This window comes from Corylus avellana, chromosome 9 (assembly GCF_965113065.1).
Source record: "Corylus avellana chromosome 9, dhCorAvel1.hap1.2, whole genome shotgun sequence".
Lineage (NCBI taxonomy): Eukaryota > Viridiplantae > Streptophyta > Magnoliopsida > Fagales > Betulaceae > Corylus > Corylus avellana.
In genome coordinates, this window is record NC_142498.1 from 22,995,118 (window position 1) to 23,010,329 (window position 15,212).

General features: G+C 36.3%; 3 protein-coding genes and 1 non-coding gene across 5 annotated transcripts; 3 read left to right on the forward strand and 1 right to left on the reverse strand.

The window, feature by feature from the left end:
* Positions 1 to 869: 869 nt before the first annotated feature.
* LOC132189632 (Ribophorin I) lies at positions 870 to 6,971 on the forward strand. Its single transcript, XM_059604381.2, has 10 exons — positions 870 to 1,058; positions 1,862 to 1,906; positions 2,213 to 2,847; positions 2,923 to 3,070; positions 3,148 to 3,324; positions 4,057 to 4,125; positions 4,721 to 4,810; positions 5,665 to 5,823; positions 6,013 to 6,237; positions 6,572 to 6,971. Exons 1-10 carry the CDS (start codon positions 960 to 962, stop codon positions 6,761 to 6,763), a joined length of 1,839 nt encoding a protein of 612 aa, XP_059460364.2. The 5' UTR covers positions 870 to 959; the 3' UTR covers positions 6,764 to 6,971.
* Positions 6,972 to 7,709: 738 nt separating this feature from the next.
* LOC132190434 (outer envelope pore-like protein) lies at positions 7,710 to 10,488 on the forward strand. Of its 2 annotated transcripts, none has more exons than XM_059605424.2 (6): positions 7,710 to 7,940; positions 8,343 to 8,417; positions 8,535 to 8,687; positions 8,825 to 8,923; positions 9,232 to 9,355; positions 10,295 to 10,488. In XM_059605424.2, exons 1-5 carry the CDS (start codon positions 7,848 to 7,850, stop codon positions 9,325 to 9,327), a joined length of 516 nt encoding a protein of 171 aa, XP_059461407.2. In that variant the 5' UTR covers positions 7,710 to 7,847; the 3' UTR covers positions 9,328 to 9,355; positions 10,295 to 10,488. The 2 variants fall into 2 exon arrangements, with proteins under 2 accessions (XP_059461407.2, XP_059461408.2); XM_059605425.2 differs by lacking the exon at positions 10,295 to 10,488 and adding an exon at positions 9,453 to 9,844.
* A 94-nt stretch (positions 10,489 to 10,582) lies between these two features.
* Positions 10,583 to 11,967, forward strand: LOC132190433 (RING-H2 finger protein ATL80). The gene has a single exon (XM_059605423.2). It carries the CDS (start codon positions 11,129 to 11,131, stop codon positions 11,780 to 11,782), a length of 654 nt encoding a protein of 217 aa, XP_059461406.2. The 5' UTR covers positions 10,583 to 11,128; the 3' UTR covers positions 11,783 to 11,967.
* Positions 11,968 to 15,032: 3,065 nt separating this feature from the next.
* TRNAW-CCA (transfer RNA tryptophan (anticodon CCA)) lies at positions 15,033 to 15,104 on the reverse strand. Its single transcript has one exon. It is a non-coding gene; the product is annotated as a tRNA-Trp (tRNA).
* Positions 15,105 to 15,212: the final 108 nt, after the last annotated feature.

Below are 15,212 nucleotides of genomic sequence, written 5' to 3' on the forward strand. Positions count from 1 at the left end.
TAACATGAAATGGTAGCAACTCTTTTTGACAACCATGGCAACAACAACAAGAACAATAACACCCGTGTTGGAAAGCTTTTCAAAAAGTATATAATTTGGAAATGGTTATATTTGTTATGGCAAGAGTTTGACAATGTTAAATTGTCATTTATTTTAAAATTTTAAATTGATAGAAAAATATGAATTTAATAATTAAAAATTAAAGATTTAATTAATATTTTAATACTCTTTCTTAATAAGTGAGTTCAAACAATGGAGAATATTTAATTAAAATTTGAGTGAATTATGAAGTCAGGTTTGAACTCATAACCTCTCTTCCAATACCATATTAAATCATAATTTATATCAAAAACTTAAATTCTTTAGACGAGTAAGAATTTAACAATTAATTTTTGAATAAAATAGTCTCGTACAGAAAAAAAAACTTTAGAAAATGAAAATATTTGTTAATATCAATTCATCTCTAACTATTATTTGAAAACAATACTTGTTCTTATTGAGGAAGTACACAATTGTATTTTAAACATTATTTTTGTAGAGCATTGCTCTTAAAGTTGTTATGATTTATAAATCACTCAATTCTTAGAAGAAAAAAAAAAAAAAAAAAAATTAACCAACATGTTTAGGCCGAAAAAGTAAAGATAATCAGAGTTTTCAAGAGGTAGCTCAATTGGCTGGAATTACGCCTAATGAAGCGGATGTTACTAGTTTGAATCTCTCTCCCTTCTCGTGCGAATATGCCAAAAATAAAATAAAAAATAAAAAAAATAAAAAAGTAAAGATAATCAGAATTTCAGGAGAATTATTGGCACGTGTGGCAAAAAAAAAAAAAAACTCCATGCGAAATGAAAGTCCACAGCTTCACTCACAGTCACAGAAGTATTAGAGAGGGCCAAACGACTGCGAATCGTAGCTCCCAAACCCAAAAGCCCTAGAGCCCTTATACGGGGAAGACGAAGATGAGTATCGGGTTTAGGTTCGATCTCCTCCTCTTTACCATTGCTCTGCTCTCAGTGCCAGTGCTATCCGATCTGATCCTCTCCAAGGTTGACCGACGGGTAAGTCTCATTCGCTCCGATCTTTCTTCAATTTTGCCTTTTCAATTCGTAATTTTCTTGGGTTAAGCGTTTTGAGAGAGATCTCGTTTTTTTTGTTCGCTTTTGGATCTGTTTCTTTAGGATTTAAATGGTGAACTCAGAAATTAAAGGTTGCAATGCAATGTACAGTCTAATGTATCAGGCCATGTTTGGAAAGTGATGTAATATTTTAAGATCCGCCCATAATTTGATAACTTACATTGAATCATTTGAAGAAAAATGCCCTTGTTTTCTTGTGCAGTGCAATGTACAGTCTAATAGATTTTTTTTTTTTTTCAAACGACTTAGAAAACTTGAGTTTTAAGGACAACCAAACAGGCCCTTGATGAAGGAGATTACGAAAACTGAGAGGTGCTTTACCTCTTGTGCAGTGACACCTTCTTAAACTTGCTATTGAAACCTTTAACTTTGGTTTCATTTTGGTATGCCAAAAGCTTTTGTTTTTGTGTGTTTTGTTTTGTTTTACCTAGATGTTTGTTTAATCCTATGGAGTTGCGTAGATTCGCATAAACTCTGTTAATATATACTCGAGGTATAATCCAATGTATTTTAGCTAGCGGTCTTTTTTTCCATTTTTTTTCCCCGATGTTTGGCTTGTCTTCCTAGGTTCAAATACAAAACTGAACCCCCATAATAACACAGTACACGACCCATTGAGGAGTGAGGACTGTTAGCTATTTAACATAGTTTGTCTATTGTTGTGATATTCTCATATTGTCAATCTTTGGTACCTGCTATTCACCATATTTGTTCCTTGCTTGCAGGTTGATTTGACATCGCAAATTGTGCGTATCACTTCAACATTAAAGGTGCTAGATATGTCCCTTTTCTACCTTCATTGTATGCTCTTTGTTATTATTCATATTACGCAAAAATCCATGTTTTTTCTTCTTCTTTTATTTCATTTTTTCAGTCCAATATTTTGGTAAGAGGTTAGTGGTATATGTATCTGAAGTACGGTGATACTGCCTTTCCAAAAAAAAAAAAAAATCCGGTAAAGGCAGCCAAGATCACCAGGAACTGTGTAGGAGAAACTAAATCAAAAGACCTGTTTGTCTACACTTTTGCTTTTGTAAATTTGACTCTTTTTTTCCCTTTCCTACCATTCTTTGCAGGTGGAGAATGAAGGAACTGATATGGTATCAGAGGTTTTATTGGCCTTTCCTGACAACCAGGCAAAAAAATTGGCACATTTGGTGGCAACACCAAATGAAGGGAAAGGAAAAACAAAAAGCTCTGCTGTGAGTTTGCCTGTTGAAGTTGTCCAACCTGACGGAATGCCTCCTGCCTTGACTTTCTATTCAGTATCTTTACCTAAGGGGTTGGGCAAGGGGGACACCTTCACTTTGGATGTCTTGGCTGTTTTTACACATGCCTTGCAACCATTTCCTGAGAAAATTAGCCAGGCTGATATACAGCTTGTTGTCTTCTATGAGACTGCACACTATCTCTCTCCTTACATGGTCAAGGTCCAATCACTCAGTGTAAAACTTCCTGATGCAAGAATTGAATCTTTTACAAAAATTGAAAATGCAAAGATTCAGGGTTCCGAGATTAAGTATGGTCCTTATGAGAATCTTCCTCCCTTCTCTTACTCACCTATAGTTGTTCATTTCGAGGGAAATCAACCCTTTGCAGTCGCTCAGGAGTTGGAACGAGAGTTAGAGATTTCCCACTGGGGCAGTGTGCAGGTGACAGAACATTACAATCTTATCCATGGAGGTGCTCAAAGCAAGGGGGAATTTTCTAGGTCTGTCTTGTATGCCTTTTTCTGCTGATCACTGTGTTAGTTGGAAGCTTGATTATTGCTTATTTCCTGCTGCAGGCTTGATTATCAGGCCAGACCCTACATAAGAGGTGCATCAGCTGTTAGGCGTCTTGTTGCAAAATTGCCTCCAAGAGCTCATTCTGTTTATTATAGGGATGAAATTGGCAACATCTCAACATCTAATTTATGGGGCGACCATAAAAAGGTTGTTATTTTAATCCGTGTGGAGTAATCATTTAAATTGCTTCATGATGTTGACTACAGTTGTCTCTCCAATTGCAGACAGAACTGGTAATTGAACCTAGGTATCCAATGTTTGGTGGCTGGAGAACTGCTTTTACCATTGGATATGGCTTGCCACTTCAGGACTTCTTATTTGAGTCTGGGAAAAAGCGCTACCTTAACATCTCCTTTGGTTCCCCTATGGATGAGGTTGTTATTGACACTCTCATTGTAAAGGTAAGTAACATGATAATACTTTTGGTATTTGATTTATGACCCCTTCATCCTATATTTCTTATTAGTTTAGGAATAGCAATGGGGAAAGTATGGCAGCAGACTATATCACCCCTATTCTGTTGAGTAAAGTTATTATTTTATAAAGCTAGAATGAACTCAAATAATGAGGGGTTGAGATGGGGCAACTGAAAGACGTGGGGCTAGGGTTAGTGGAGTTTCTTAGGAGGCTGCCATGGGAACAGGACAATGGTAAAGTACCTTAACCACGAGGTCCACGACATGTGGAGTAAACTGCTATTTTAGGGTCTGTTACTAAATTGAGTATGTTGATTTTCATTCATGAGCTTGGGGAGTAGGGCTGGGTTGATATGAGGTTGAAGTTTGCTTTTCCAAGAATAGAACAAGAGATTTTAGAGAGACTATGCAGTGATCAGTCCCCTTTTCCCTGAGTGCATATTGAACTTGTTTGTTGGGCCAAAAATTTTGGGGCTGATGTCATCCCAATTGACTCTCCATGCAATTTCCTCTTTTTATTATTATTATTATTATGTGTTTTTCAGTCCACTATTCCATAAATTTGTAGTTTATGTCATGGTGATTATAAGCTGCTTGGGAACGAGATGCTTTTAATAAATAGTCTGTGGCCAGGAAGTGTTATAAGTATGAACTGCAGTCGGTTTGTTCAAAAAGAAAAGATCTCTCTAATATTGACTTGGTTCTTGTGTACTGCAGGTTGTTTTGCCTGAGGGTTCTAGAGATATCTCAGTATCTGCTCCATTTCCTGTGAAACAATGGCAAGAGGTATTAGAAGATTAAGTTTGCATGCCAGCATTTTTTTTTCATTGTTTGGCCAAATTTTCAATCCTTTCTTTATTTCTTTAAGGGTTAAATACTCCATACCCCCTTAGGGTTTTTCAACTTTATTTTTTCCCTCCTGGGGTTTCATTTTTATCACAGGAGGTCCCTGTGGTTTTGATAAGTGACCAAGTTAGTCCATCCGTTAGTTGACTGTTAGTTGACCGTTAGGACTGACACGTGGGCCAATCAGACGTCGACACGTGGCACATATTTAATTTTTTAAAAAAAATTATTAAATTTTTTTTTAAAAAAAATGTATATATATATTTTTTTAAATACATTTTTTTAAAAAAAATTAAATATGTGCCACGTGTCGACATCTGATTGGTCCACGTGTCAGTCCTAACGGTCAACTAACGGATGGCCTAACTTGGTCACTTATCAAAATCATAGGGACCTCTTGTGATAAAAATGAAACCCCAGGGAGAAAAAATAAAGTTAGGAAACCCTAAGGGGGTCTGGAGTATTTAACCCTTTCTTTAATTATTTGAAATTTCCCTTTTTATCTTATCTTTATTTTGTTCATGATCCATCACAGACAAAATTGTCCCACTTGGATGTTGTTGGTAGACCAGTGATTGTTCTGGAAAAGACCAATGTTGTGCCCGAACATAATCAGTATTTCCAGGTATTACAGTCACCTCTTTTCAAGTAACATGAAACGCTTAAGTGCTAGCATTTGAACCAAAACCTTTATGCCATACAAGCAATATATGATGTTGTAATCATGAAATTTTGTTATGATAATATGAAAGGGGTAATGGATATTATTGGAAGTGTTATCATTTATCCTTATTAAAACATTAGATCTTTACCATTTGGAATCTTGTAGTTTGTATTATACATTGAGTTTTAAGTTTTCACTATTGACTTAAGGCTTCAAACATCAGAGTTCAAAGCTTTCTATGATTAAGTAAGAAAACAAAAGGCTGAGATAATCTGAATTATATAATAGTAGTTTAACCAAGGATGTTTTCTTTATAGCAAGAAAACATGTTATTTGTGCCTAGTGACATTTATGCAATCTCTCTCCTTTGGGTGAACCTTCTTGTATTACATATCAAATAGCTGTTAGACGTAGACAGCCTTGTATTGTTCAGTTTATTTCTGTCTTACATGATGATAGATGGTGATTTATGTGTTTAGAGAAAATTGAATGGTGGAATTTTTCTGCCAGCAATGCTTAGGGTTTTAAAGGTCGGCTTGGAAGGGATAGTTACCATCAAAAGGTTGAGAAAAATATGGGGTTTATGGATTTCAAAGAGTATGAGAGAAGGGGTATGGTTTTGGTATGACAGGAAGAAAACAGAGTATTTGAGTCTTTGATATCACTTTTATGACATCATTGTGTCATCCTTGGTCTTGGAGTGGGTCATGGGTATGAGATTCTGATGGAGGGATATGGCCTTTTTCTTTTTCAAATAATTTCCAAGATTTTTCTGAATGCTCACATCTTTTGATGTCTATTTGGTTATTTTGCAGGTCTATTACAAGTTCAACAGTCTCTCAATGTTTATAGAGCCACTGATGTTGATTTCTGGATATTTCCTACTTTTTGTTGCGTGTATAATCTACACGCATGCGGATTTGTCAATTTCCAAATCTTCTCCATCTTATTTGGCAAAGTTGCAGTGGGATGAGGTTAGTAGGTTGTTATGTACTAAATAAGATCTTGATTTTTCTTAGATCTTCGAGCTTGCCGGCTTCCACAGATTCACTTATTGGCCTATCTATTTTGACTGACTGGTTTTCCCGCTATATGAGACAAATCTTTCTTCTATCAGAAACATGTATAATATAATGTATTTATATGCCATGCCATTATTTCAGGTGCAAGCAGCAGTTCAGCAGGTCCAAAATATCATCAGCCGATGCTTAACAATACATGATAAGCTGGAGGCATCATTACGTGATCTTTCAAGGTCAGGAGATGTCCAAGCTTGTAAAGCAGCTCGGAAAGCATTCGATGGTTTGTTGAAAGATCTCTCAAAAGATTTGAAGCCCTTGCTGGCGTTCTTGCAATCCTCTCCGCAGGCTGCTCCGATATTACCAAAGGTTTGTTGTTTATTTGCTGCCGCTATTCTACATTTACCAATATTCACGTGACAAAAATTTCGTTAAGTTTTTAACTGTAGATGAACGGAGGTATCAATTTGATAAACTTGGAAAGTACAGGTATCAGATTTGTCACTTTTTTAAAACCTAGGTGAAAACCGCCTGGTATCAATTATGAATTTAAAAGGTTCTTCCATGTTTTACTGCCCTAAGACAGAGATCTGAAAAACTGCACTATATGTTTGGATCTCTTGGAACAAACACTATTTTAATCAGCTGCTTCACATCTGTGTTTCAGTATTAGTAATTACTCACTCTTTGGCTGTTTGCATAGGTGGAGGATCTGGTTGCCAAGGAGAGAGATTTGCAGGAGAAGCTGATGGTGAAACACTCAACTGTGGTGGACAGCTATGAGAAGAATTCCGGGCGACGGGAAACTGAGAATCGGGTTGCTTCCCAGCAGCAGAAAATTACAGCCTTGAGGCAGGAGGTCGATGATCTTTTTGAGATTATTGATGAGATATAACAAATGAGTATATTATTGTATGAGTTTAAAGCGTTTACCCCACCCCCAAAACTTGTGTTGAGCTCTTTGTTCTTTTGGGTAGACAAAAGATATCAGAATTTTGACGTGCTCTCACTTAGTTTATATACCTTCTCTCTTTTGGCAAGCAAATTTATGTAGTTTTACATTACTATTTATGTAATGACATGGATTTTTAGCGCTGCACTCATGCCATGTGTCTTATCGGTTGCCAAATTAACAGGACCCGTAGATGCCGTGAAATTTTTATCTAAATCATCAAAAGGTTTTTCTCCGATTTACTCGAAATATAAATTGATCATTTTGAAGTAGCTTTATTGTGAAATTCTTACCATCTTATTATTTAAGAGATTTATGAGAATTGTGAATTTTTTTAGTTATTAGTTTAAGTGAAATGATTTAGATTTTGTCATTTCCGTAAAATGTATCAACTTCTTATGTGATTTATTGTATCTCATTTTTATATTGAAGTGGAAAATTATTTATACAATCAAGAGGGTATTCATCCCATCATAAAGTTGTAATCTAATTGATGATTCAAAGATTTTATTAAATAGCTTCAACTCATGACGTGTCCATCACGCCAAAAGGGAAGCTAATACGGCAACTCATTGTTTGGTGAAATTTGATAAAGGCCAGGTGAAGCAAATTTGAACGATAGAATATTTGTTTTTATTCATGATATTGTAAGATCAGAGTATTTTTGTTTGACGAGTTTAATGAAATCATGAAATTTTCATTATATATATATATATGAAATTAAAAAATTAATTATCTTTATAAATGCTAAGTTGATAAGACGAAATATTCAAAAAATTTAGTTAAAAATAATTTGTAAGTTTTTATCTATTTGCACAAAAAGGCAATGTGGCAATCTGGGATTGGTTAAAGCAAGTCTGTACCATCCGCGACCATTAGCTAGAAGATAATAACAAGAGTGAAAGAGAAGAGACAGGCAGAAGCTTGGGCATGCCGCTTTGGAATCTATAATTTGGGGCTAGGGTTACCATTGCACCAAACACTGCTACTAGTAGCTTCTGATTGTAACTTCTAATTCGTTCGCAAAATGGAGACTTCTCTCAGATACGGTGGAAATTCCAGAGCTCTGAGAATCCACGCCAAGGAAAAGTTCCCCATCGGCTCCAAAACCTACTTGCAGGTATTCACTCTCTATCTCTCGTTCTCTTCGTTTATGCTGAGTTTGAAAATTTTTCCAATTTCTACAGAACTTTTGAATAATCTCGTCTCCTTCTCTGTACTCTTCTAATTCTCTTTTTGTGCGGTCAAATGCGCTAATGATTATCCACTTCATATCAAGTAATTTTCTCTTTGGACCCATTTGTTAGGTTTTTGGGTAGTCTTAGACCAAACTTGTTATTGGATTTTTTGTGCCTTAGATGGGAGTTTTGATCCCGCCAAATCTGGTGTTGCCTGTTATTGTTTGTGGTCGAATTGAAATTCTGGAAATGCAATCAACAATATCAATGGATATTTTGTTATAGTATGTGAAATTATTTGGACCGGTTTTATTCTCTTTCCTTGTCTTCTGTGTGCGTGTCAGGTGCACGGAGAGCTTGATACAAGGCTTGGAGATCCGAGTTATCTTAGTGCAGTGATAAGACACTTCTACCCAGATGTATGTTTCACTTTATGGGTTGCATTGATATCTTATGACCATTATTATGGGAAGCTTGTTTTTCTTTATTGAAGTACAATTCATGTTTTTTTTTAATTTTTTTATTATCGATTGTAGTTCTCAGCAAGCCTTGGGGTTGGTTTGCAATCTGATAAGCGTGAGAGACCACGGTATATTGTACGTGGGAAGAAGTCGTTTCCCGTCACAACTAATGGCCTCATAAGCTTTAATATCAAGGGGCGGTGCGATGTGGACGTAGAATTTAAAGAGGTTGATGTTTTCTTCGAGTTATGAGAAACAAAAATTGCCATTTTAGTGCTAAACCTTGTTTGACAGTGTCATTATTGCTGCTGGAGCAATAGGGTGTAATGAATATGTCCTTATGTTTGTTGTTATGCTTTTGACAGAGAAAGACAAGCGGAGCTGCTGAATTTTCTTGGAGCTTATTCAATTTTCAGAAGGACCAAGATGTTAGGGTAAAACTTGGCTGTGAAGTGTTTGAAAAGGTATATTCCCTTCCGTGAGTGAAACACAAGTATGCATATTCCTGGTTTACATTTTTGTATCAGTTTATAGGGAGCTTTCAGCTAGCAGTGTCTTTCTGTTCTCCATTCTGGATTTTGTTCTATCCTCGAAGTCAATTCTTAGTGCCAAAAATATTCTTAATGTGTAAAGAGAATATCATAATTTTATCTAAATGCGTTTCCACCTCTTAGTCTTCACCTTGTGTTTTCTTAATTTTGTTGGTTGCCTTTGTTCACTTTCTCATGCTGCTTCTTTTTTTTTTTTTTTTTTTCCGAATCTTTTATTTCAGATCCCCTATCTGCACCCCTATCTGCAGATCAGGGAAAACAATTGGACGTTCAATGCTGACGTGAATGGTAGATGGAATGTGAAATATGACTTGTGAGGAACAGAACTTCATTATTTGTTTGGAGGTGAGAAATGTACCTGCAGAACACACATTATTTTGTATTCTGTTGGACAGCCAACAAGCAGGCACAGATTATTGATTAATGGAACTGAAATTTTCAGATGTTCAATGATTGGATTTTTACTCCTGAAATTTATTTATCTAAATTTCTTCTGCCCAAATTTCGGCCTCCCATGGCTGGCAGCCTGAGTTCATGGAGGTTGAGAATTTGGCCACTCATCTGGGATGGGGTCCTACTTGTCACCCAGATTTTAGGCTGAACTCCTTTTGTTAAGATAGGTCATAGAAAGTGACATTGCCGGGGGACCTTGAGATTTTCGTATCTTCTAACAAAAAACATATTCAAAGTTGATGTCAGTAGATTTGATTAAAGGTATATACGATCTGCTTGGTAATGCCAGTTGTCATGATGACAGTGATGTTGCTATATATGCGTTGGTATTCAATGTGGAGTTGAATTGAGAAATGCTACACACTCTACTCCCAAGTGTATATTTTTTGATGTGCCAGTGAAAATATTATTGGATTCAGACTTTAATAGTGATCCTTCCAAATTTTAATTGTGATTTTTATTGTCACCTCGAGAAGTGTGTTCTTGAGAGTAGGAGTAAGAGTGAAAATGTATTTAGCATTTTTCAATTGAATTATTTATATAAAAATAGTTCAATGTAACGGATTTCCAACATATCATTAGAATTAAGAGATTAAGAGAACACAAGTGAAGGAAAAAGTATGTTTGGTCCCTCCCATGGCAAACACCGCCTATAAAATATTGCTACTACTTTAAAAGATGAATGAATTCCTTCATGATCTGGACATGCGATGTATTTGCATTCCGAGCTGCCTTTGAAGACTAAAGAAGCAACTTTCCTGCTTTGGAGGATTAATATAGTTTAGTATGATTTTATGTGTTTGCTCAGTGTAAAACTTTTTCTTGATCCAGCTTTGACCAAATGGAGCTGTGGCTCTCCATTGGCAAGAAGAGGACAGGCATACACGTGTTGGACCACGGGTGAGTCAATTTATATTAATTTTCAGACCGAGGAGGGGCCTTATGAATAACCCTGTATTACTTTTCATTACATTTCCGTAGTGCTGTCTTTATTTAAATGCATATAGCGTGGGAGACTTTTTATATTCTGACCTACTTCTATCAAAATTTAACTAGAAGTCCAAGTTGTTAGAAGCATGTGAATTGTGACTTGGTAGGATGTCGTCCTAGTCACTTTGTGTTGAGCCAATCTGTGTCATTGGATTAGTGAGCCGAGAGGACAAGTTGTTTCTCCAAGTTGAATCGTCTAATAAATAATCAATGACATGATTAGTTATAAATTAGCATGATCGTCCAGACGTAAAAATGTTATATTAATTATAATTAAATTTAATTATTTAGTTATTAACGTGATAAGTATTGTTTCACTATTAGATTGTGTACGCCCCCACCTCACGTATAGATTGTGTTATTATAGGGTGGTTCGTGGAGTCAATTTATAAAGAATTTATAATAAAAGTTGTATTATTTCATAAAATAAAACTTATTTAAGATTTGAAAAGGAGTAACTTCTGGAATAATTGAGTAATTATAAGTTAACTTTGCGTGAACTGTGTCACGGTAAAACAATAAAGATGAATCCATGTAAGTCAAAAAAAGTCTTGGCAGAATCTAAGAGGGCCACGAACGAATTGGACCAAAAAAATCCACTGAAAAACGAAAACAAATCCCCATATTTCCCGGAATATTCCTCGTTTCTCCCCTATAAAGTACTTCAAAACGCTAATGACAAGCACGAACGCGTTATACACAAACATTTCAACAACACTCTCTCTGTCCCTCTCGCTTCACATGACTCGTCTGTTGAGATCTCTAGGCGAGGTGAACTCGTCGTCGGCCAGCACCACCACCACCACCGCCGGGTTACGTGAGCCGGTGGCCTTGGACTCGGACTTCGTGGTGATCCTCGCCGCGCTCCTCTGCGCACTCATCTGCGTACTCGGCCTCGCCGCCGTCGCTCGCTGCGCGTGGCTCCGTCGCCTCTCCACCTCCAGAACCAACACCACAGCCACCACATCACCGCTTTCTCTTCCTCCTCCTCCTACGGTGGCGGCGGCGGCGGCTCTGGCCAACAAAGGCTTGAAAAAGAAGATCCTTAAGTCGCTCCCGAAGCTCACCTTCACCGCCGAGTCCGCCGCCAAATTCTCCTCCTCCGAGTGCGCGATCTGCCTCTCGGAGTTCGCCGCCGGCGACGAGATCCTCGTGCTGCCTCAGTGTAGCCACACCTTCCACGTGGCGTGCATCGAGACGTGGCTGGGGTCACACTCCTCCTGCCCCTCCTGCCGTCAGATCCTGGTGGTCGCCACATGTCAAAAGTGCGGTGGAGCTCAGGCCGATACCGGATTCAAGGACCGGACCGATGATAGGTTCTTGCCCTAGTCATAGCCGATAAACCAATTAATTTCAAAATTTCGGTTTTAACGTTAGATTAGGTGTCACATAAAATTATTGTTACATATTAGGATTTTAGGGTTTGGATGATTTGATTACGAATTACGATTTCTCTGTATTCGATTATGTGCATGTAATTATGTATTTGATATAGCGTTTCAAGGTTTGTTCTTTGTATCAGCTCCCACACACACAAAGAGTGGGAAATGTTGCTAAATAATGCTTTTTTTTTTTTTTTTTTTTAATCAAAATCAGTTAAAATGAAGGGACAATAATCAAGATCATATTTGTACATTCAATGAAATTGGTCGGAAGTTCATTTACTTCAAAAATGTATACCCTCACATGATTAACTTCTGATTTTCTTATTAATTAGATTTGGTTCTTGATAATGGTTGTTGGAAAATAGGAGAAAAAGAAAAAGAAAATAAAAATGGAAATGATGGAAAAGAATTACTCCAATGGGGCCCCAATTACGTATGATATATTTTAGTGTGGGCCATGGAATCAAGAATGGGACCAATGTGGGGAATCCACCATACGTTTTGAAAGGTATACCCACTACTAGGGGAGTTGGCTAATTGTCAACATATCCTTTTTTTCACTTCCACTAATTCATACTCTTATTGAAAGGAAAATGCTTGGTGCACGATGTTGTTTACTACAATTTTTATATAAATTAATGTGAAAGTTTATAATTAATAGTATATAATTGACAATTCAGTCATTAATTAATAAAATCAACAAATCAATTTTTTTTTGTTTAATTATGAATTACTACGTCAATTTGTAAAAAGAACTATAAAAAAACGTTTTAATATCAATAACATCACCGAATTCATCTTTTACCAACTTTAAGAACATAAAGTACAATAAAAAAAAAAAAAAATACCTACACACAATTCATAGTAAGATTGTTGCTTGGGTGCATAGATTTTACTATATTTTCTTTGATTTGGCAATTTATGTGATATTTGTCACGCTAACTACTAAATTAATGTGACAATCCATGTGGTATCTACCCCATGTCAACCAAGTTACCCCCATAATAAACCGCTTCATGGCTGGTCACGGGTTTTTATGGGTAGAGTCCCACAGCTTGGTTATGTGTATCTTTTGATATAAACCCACAATTCGATCGTGGTGGAGTGATCATACGAGCCACCCCATTGCGGGAGGATTATGTAAAAATATAGCAAATATCTATTTAAACCTTTATGATTATATAAAATATAGCAAGTTCTTGTCAATGTGTCGGGATTTGACAACTCCTGAAGTGCAATAACTAAAAGAAAAATACAAATTATACATCAAGGAAAGAAAAGGCTTCACAGCTGCCATTAGAAATGATGTTAACAAGGGGTGAGAACCCACTAACTAACAACAATTAATTAATAGAATAGTTTGTAAAGATATGATTAAATACTTGCTTCACAATCTTACAAAGTGGATTCATTTAGAAAAACTATCATCTCCTTTCTTGTCTTGACCTAAATATATATTCATGAACCTTTTATTCCTTTTTCTTTGGACCATCCAAAGAGAGAGAGAGAGAGAAGGTGGGTGGACCATCCAAGTACCATAATCACCAATTAAATGGGCATCATGTGCACACTTTTGATTCAAAATATTATAATTGCAAAGTGATCAACAAATCACAACTTTCTCAATATTTATTAAGAAATCTTGAGGGTTACTACACCTTTCCATGGTTTAATAATAGTAGATGACTGTTAGGGTGGCTGGCTTTGGTCTTCAAGACCCACTATGTCAATTTTTATGTACATGATTGCAGCAATTTCAACCTATTATTATACTTTATCATGCCCTAAAGGAGAAGAATTCTTATAATTCATTTTAAAGGCTGCGATCGAGTGAAGGAAAAAAGAGAAAGAACTACGTAAAATCGTGTAAGGAGGCATGCAAACGTAGCTGATGAGTTGGAAAGGCCATCCTTTGAGGTGTTCTCACTTCTTTTGCTAAAAATCCTTTCATGTTTAGATGCTTTCGCACTGTGCATGTTTCGTTTCATTATCGCTTTCCCCATCAACCAATAACCAATCCTAGCTAGCACCAAAATCCTTCATTTTGATTGATGTTCAGTTTTATTATTGATGGTCTATATCATAGAATGAGGATTGGCTAATTGTAATTTTCTACAAGGAACTGTTCGAGAGACCTGTTCAATCACATGGGTTCCATCAAAAGCTTCTCTTAATTATTTGCGCAGACAATTGCAAGGAACCCAAATCAACCCCTATCATAATCTCTAATCAAATGATATTGGCAAAAGAAAAAAAGGAAAGTTGAAAATAGTATTATGAGATTGATAGTACTGTGAAGGCATAAAGGGGGATGAACCGGCCACTCTCACATGTGCATTTCATGTGCCACACCTAACCAACCCACCAATTCCTATAGTGCCCATATGTTTATCACGCTTCCATGGGGCCAAGCCAATCACAAGCATAATCTTGACAGCAAAACCAGTGAGGCCGGCGGCGAGTGGGGAAGATAAGGAAACAAAGAAAGTGGTCTATTTATTAATCAATTGTGCATAGCAATTAGCAATTAGCAAAAGCCAAATTGACCACTCCCACGAACGAGGAAAACAACTGTGCTTTATGGCCACCACCACATTTTTTTTTCATTTTAGGAAAACTGTACGTTTGTAGTACATTACCACTATTGGATTGCCTCAAGCATACTAGAAGAAAACTTTTTTTTTTTTTTTTCTCAATTTTAATGAGTTTAATTTAATTCAACAGTTAGAATTGAGATATGTGTCCTATAACAAAACCTAAGAGATAAATACCTCAATCTAATGGGTTTAATTCCAATTATCTAAGTCGAGTCACACTAAAAAAATAGGAAAATTTGATTTCAATTATCTAAGTCGGGTTGCACTAAAAAAAAAGGAAAATTTGGAATAAATGGAAAGAAATTTGAATGGTTAGAATTGAGATACGTATCCCATAACAAGATGTGAGAGACAAGTATCTTAATTTTAATGAGTTTAATTTCAATTATTTAAGTCGAGTCTCACCAAAAAGAAGATAATTCAGATAGTTAGAATTGAGATATGTATCCTATAATAAGATGTAGGAAACAAGTATTTCAATCTAATGAGTTTCATTCCAATTATCTAAGTTTATCCAAGCCAAAGAAAAAAAAAAAAATTCTCTACGTGCTAGGTCCGAGTCCGAAGTATGAAAAATATTTTCAAAAAGAATAAAACTGAACCTGACGTGAATCGAACACGCAACCTTCTGATCTGGAGTCAGACGCGCTACCATTGCGCCACAGATCCATCTTGAAGATAACTCTCAATAACTAATATTTGATCTACGTTTACTAAATCTCGGCCAACCAAATAACCCCTGGGAAGAACTTCTGGGGCTAAAAATGCGGAACGGTT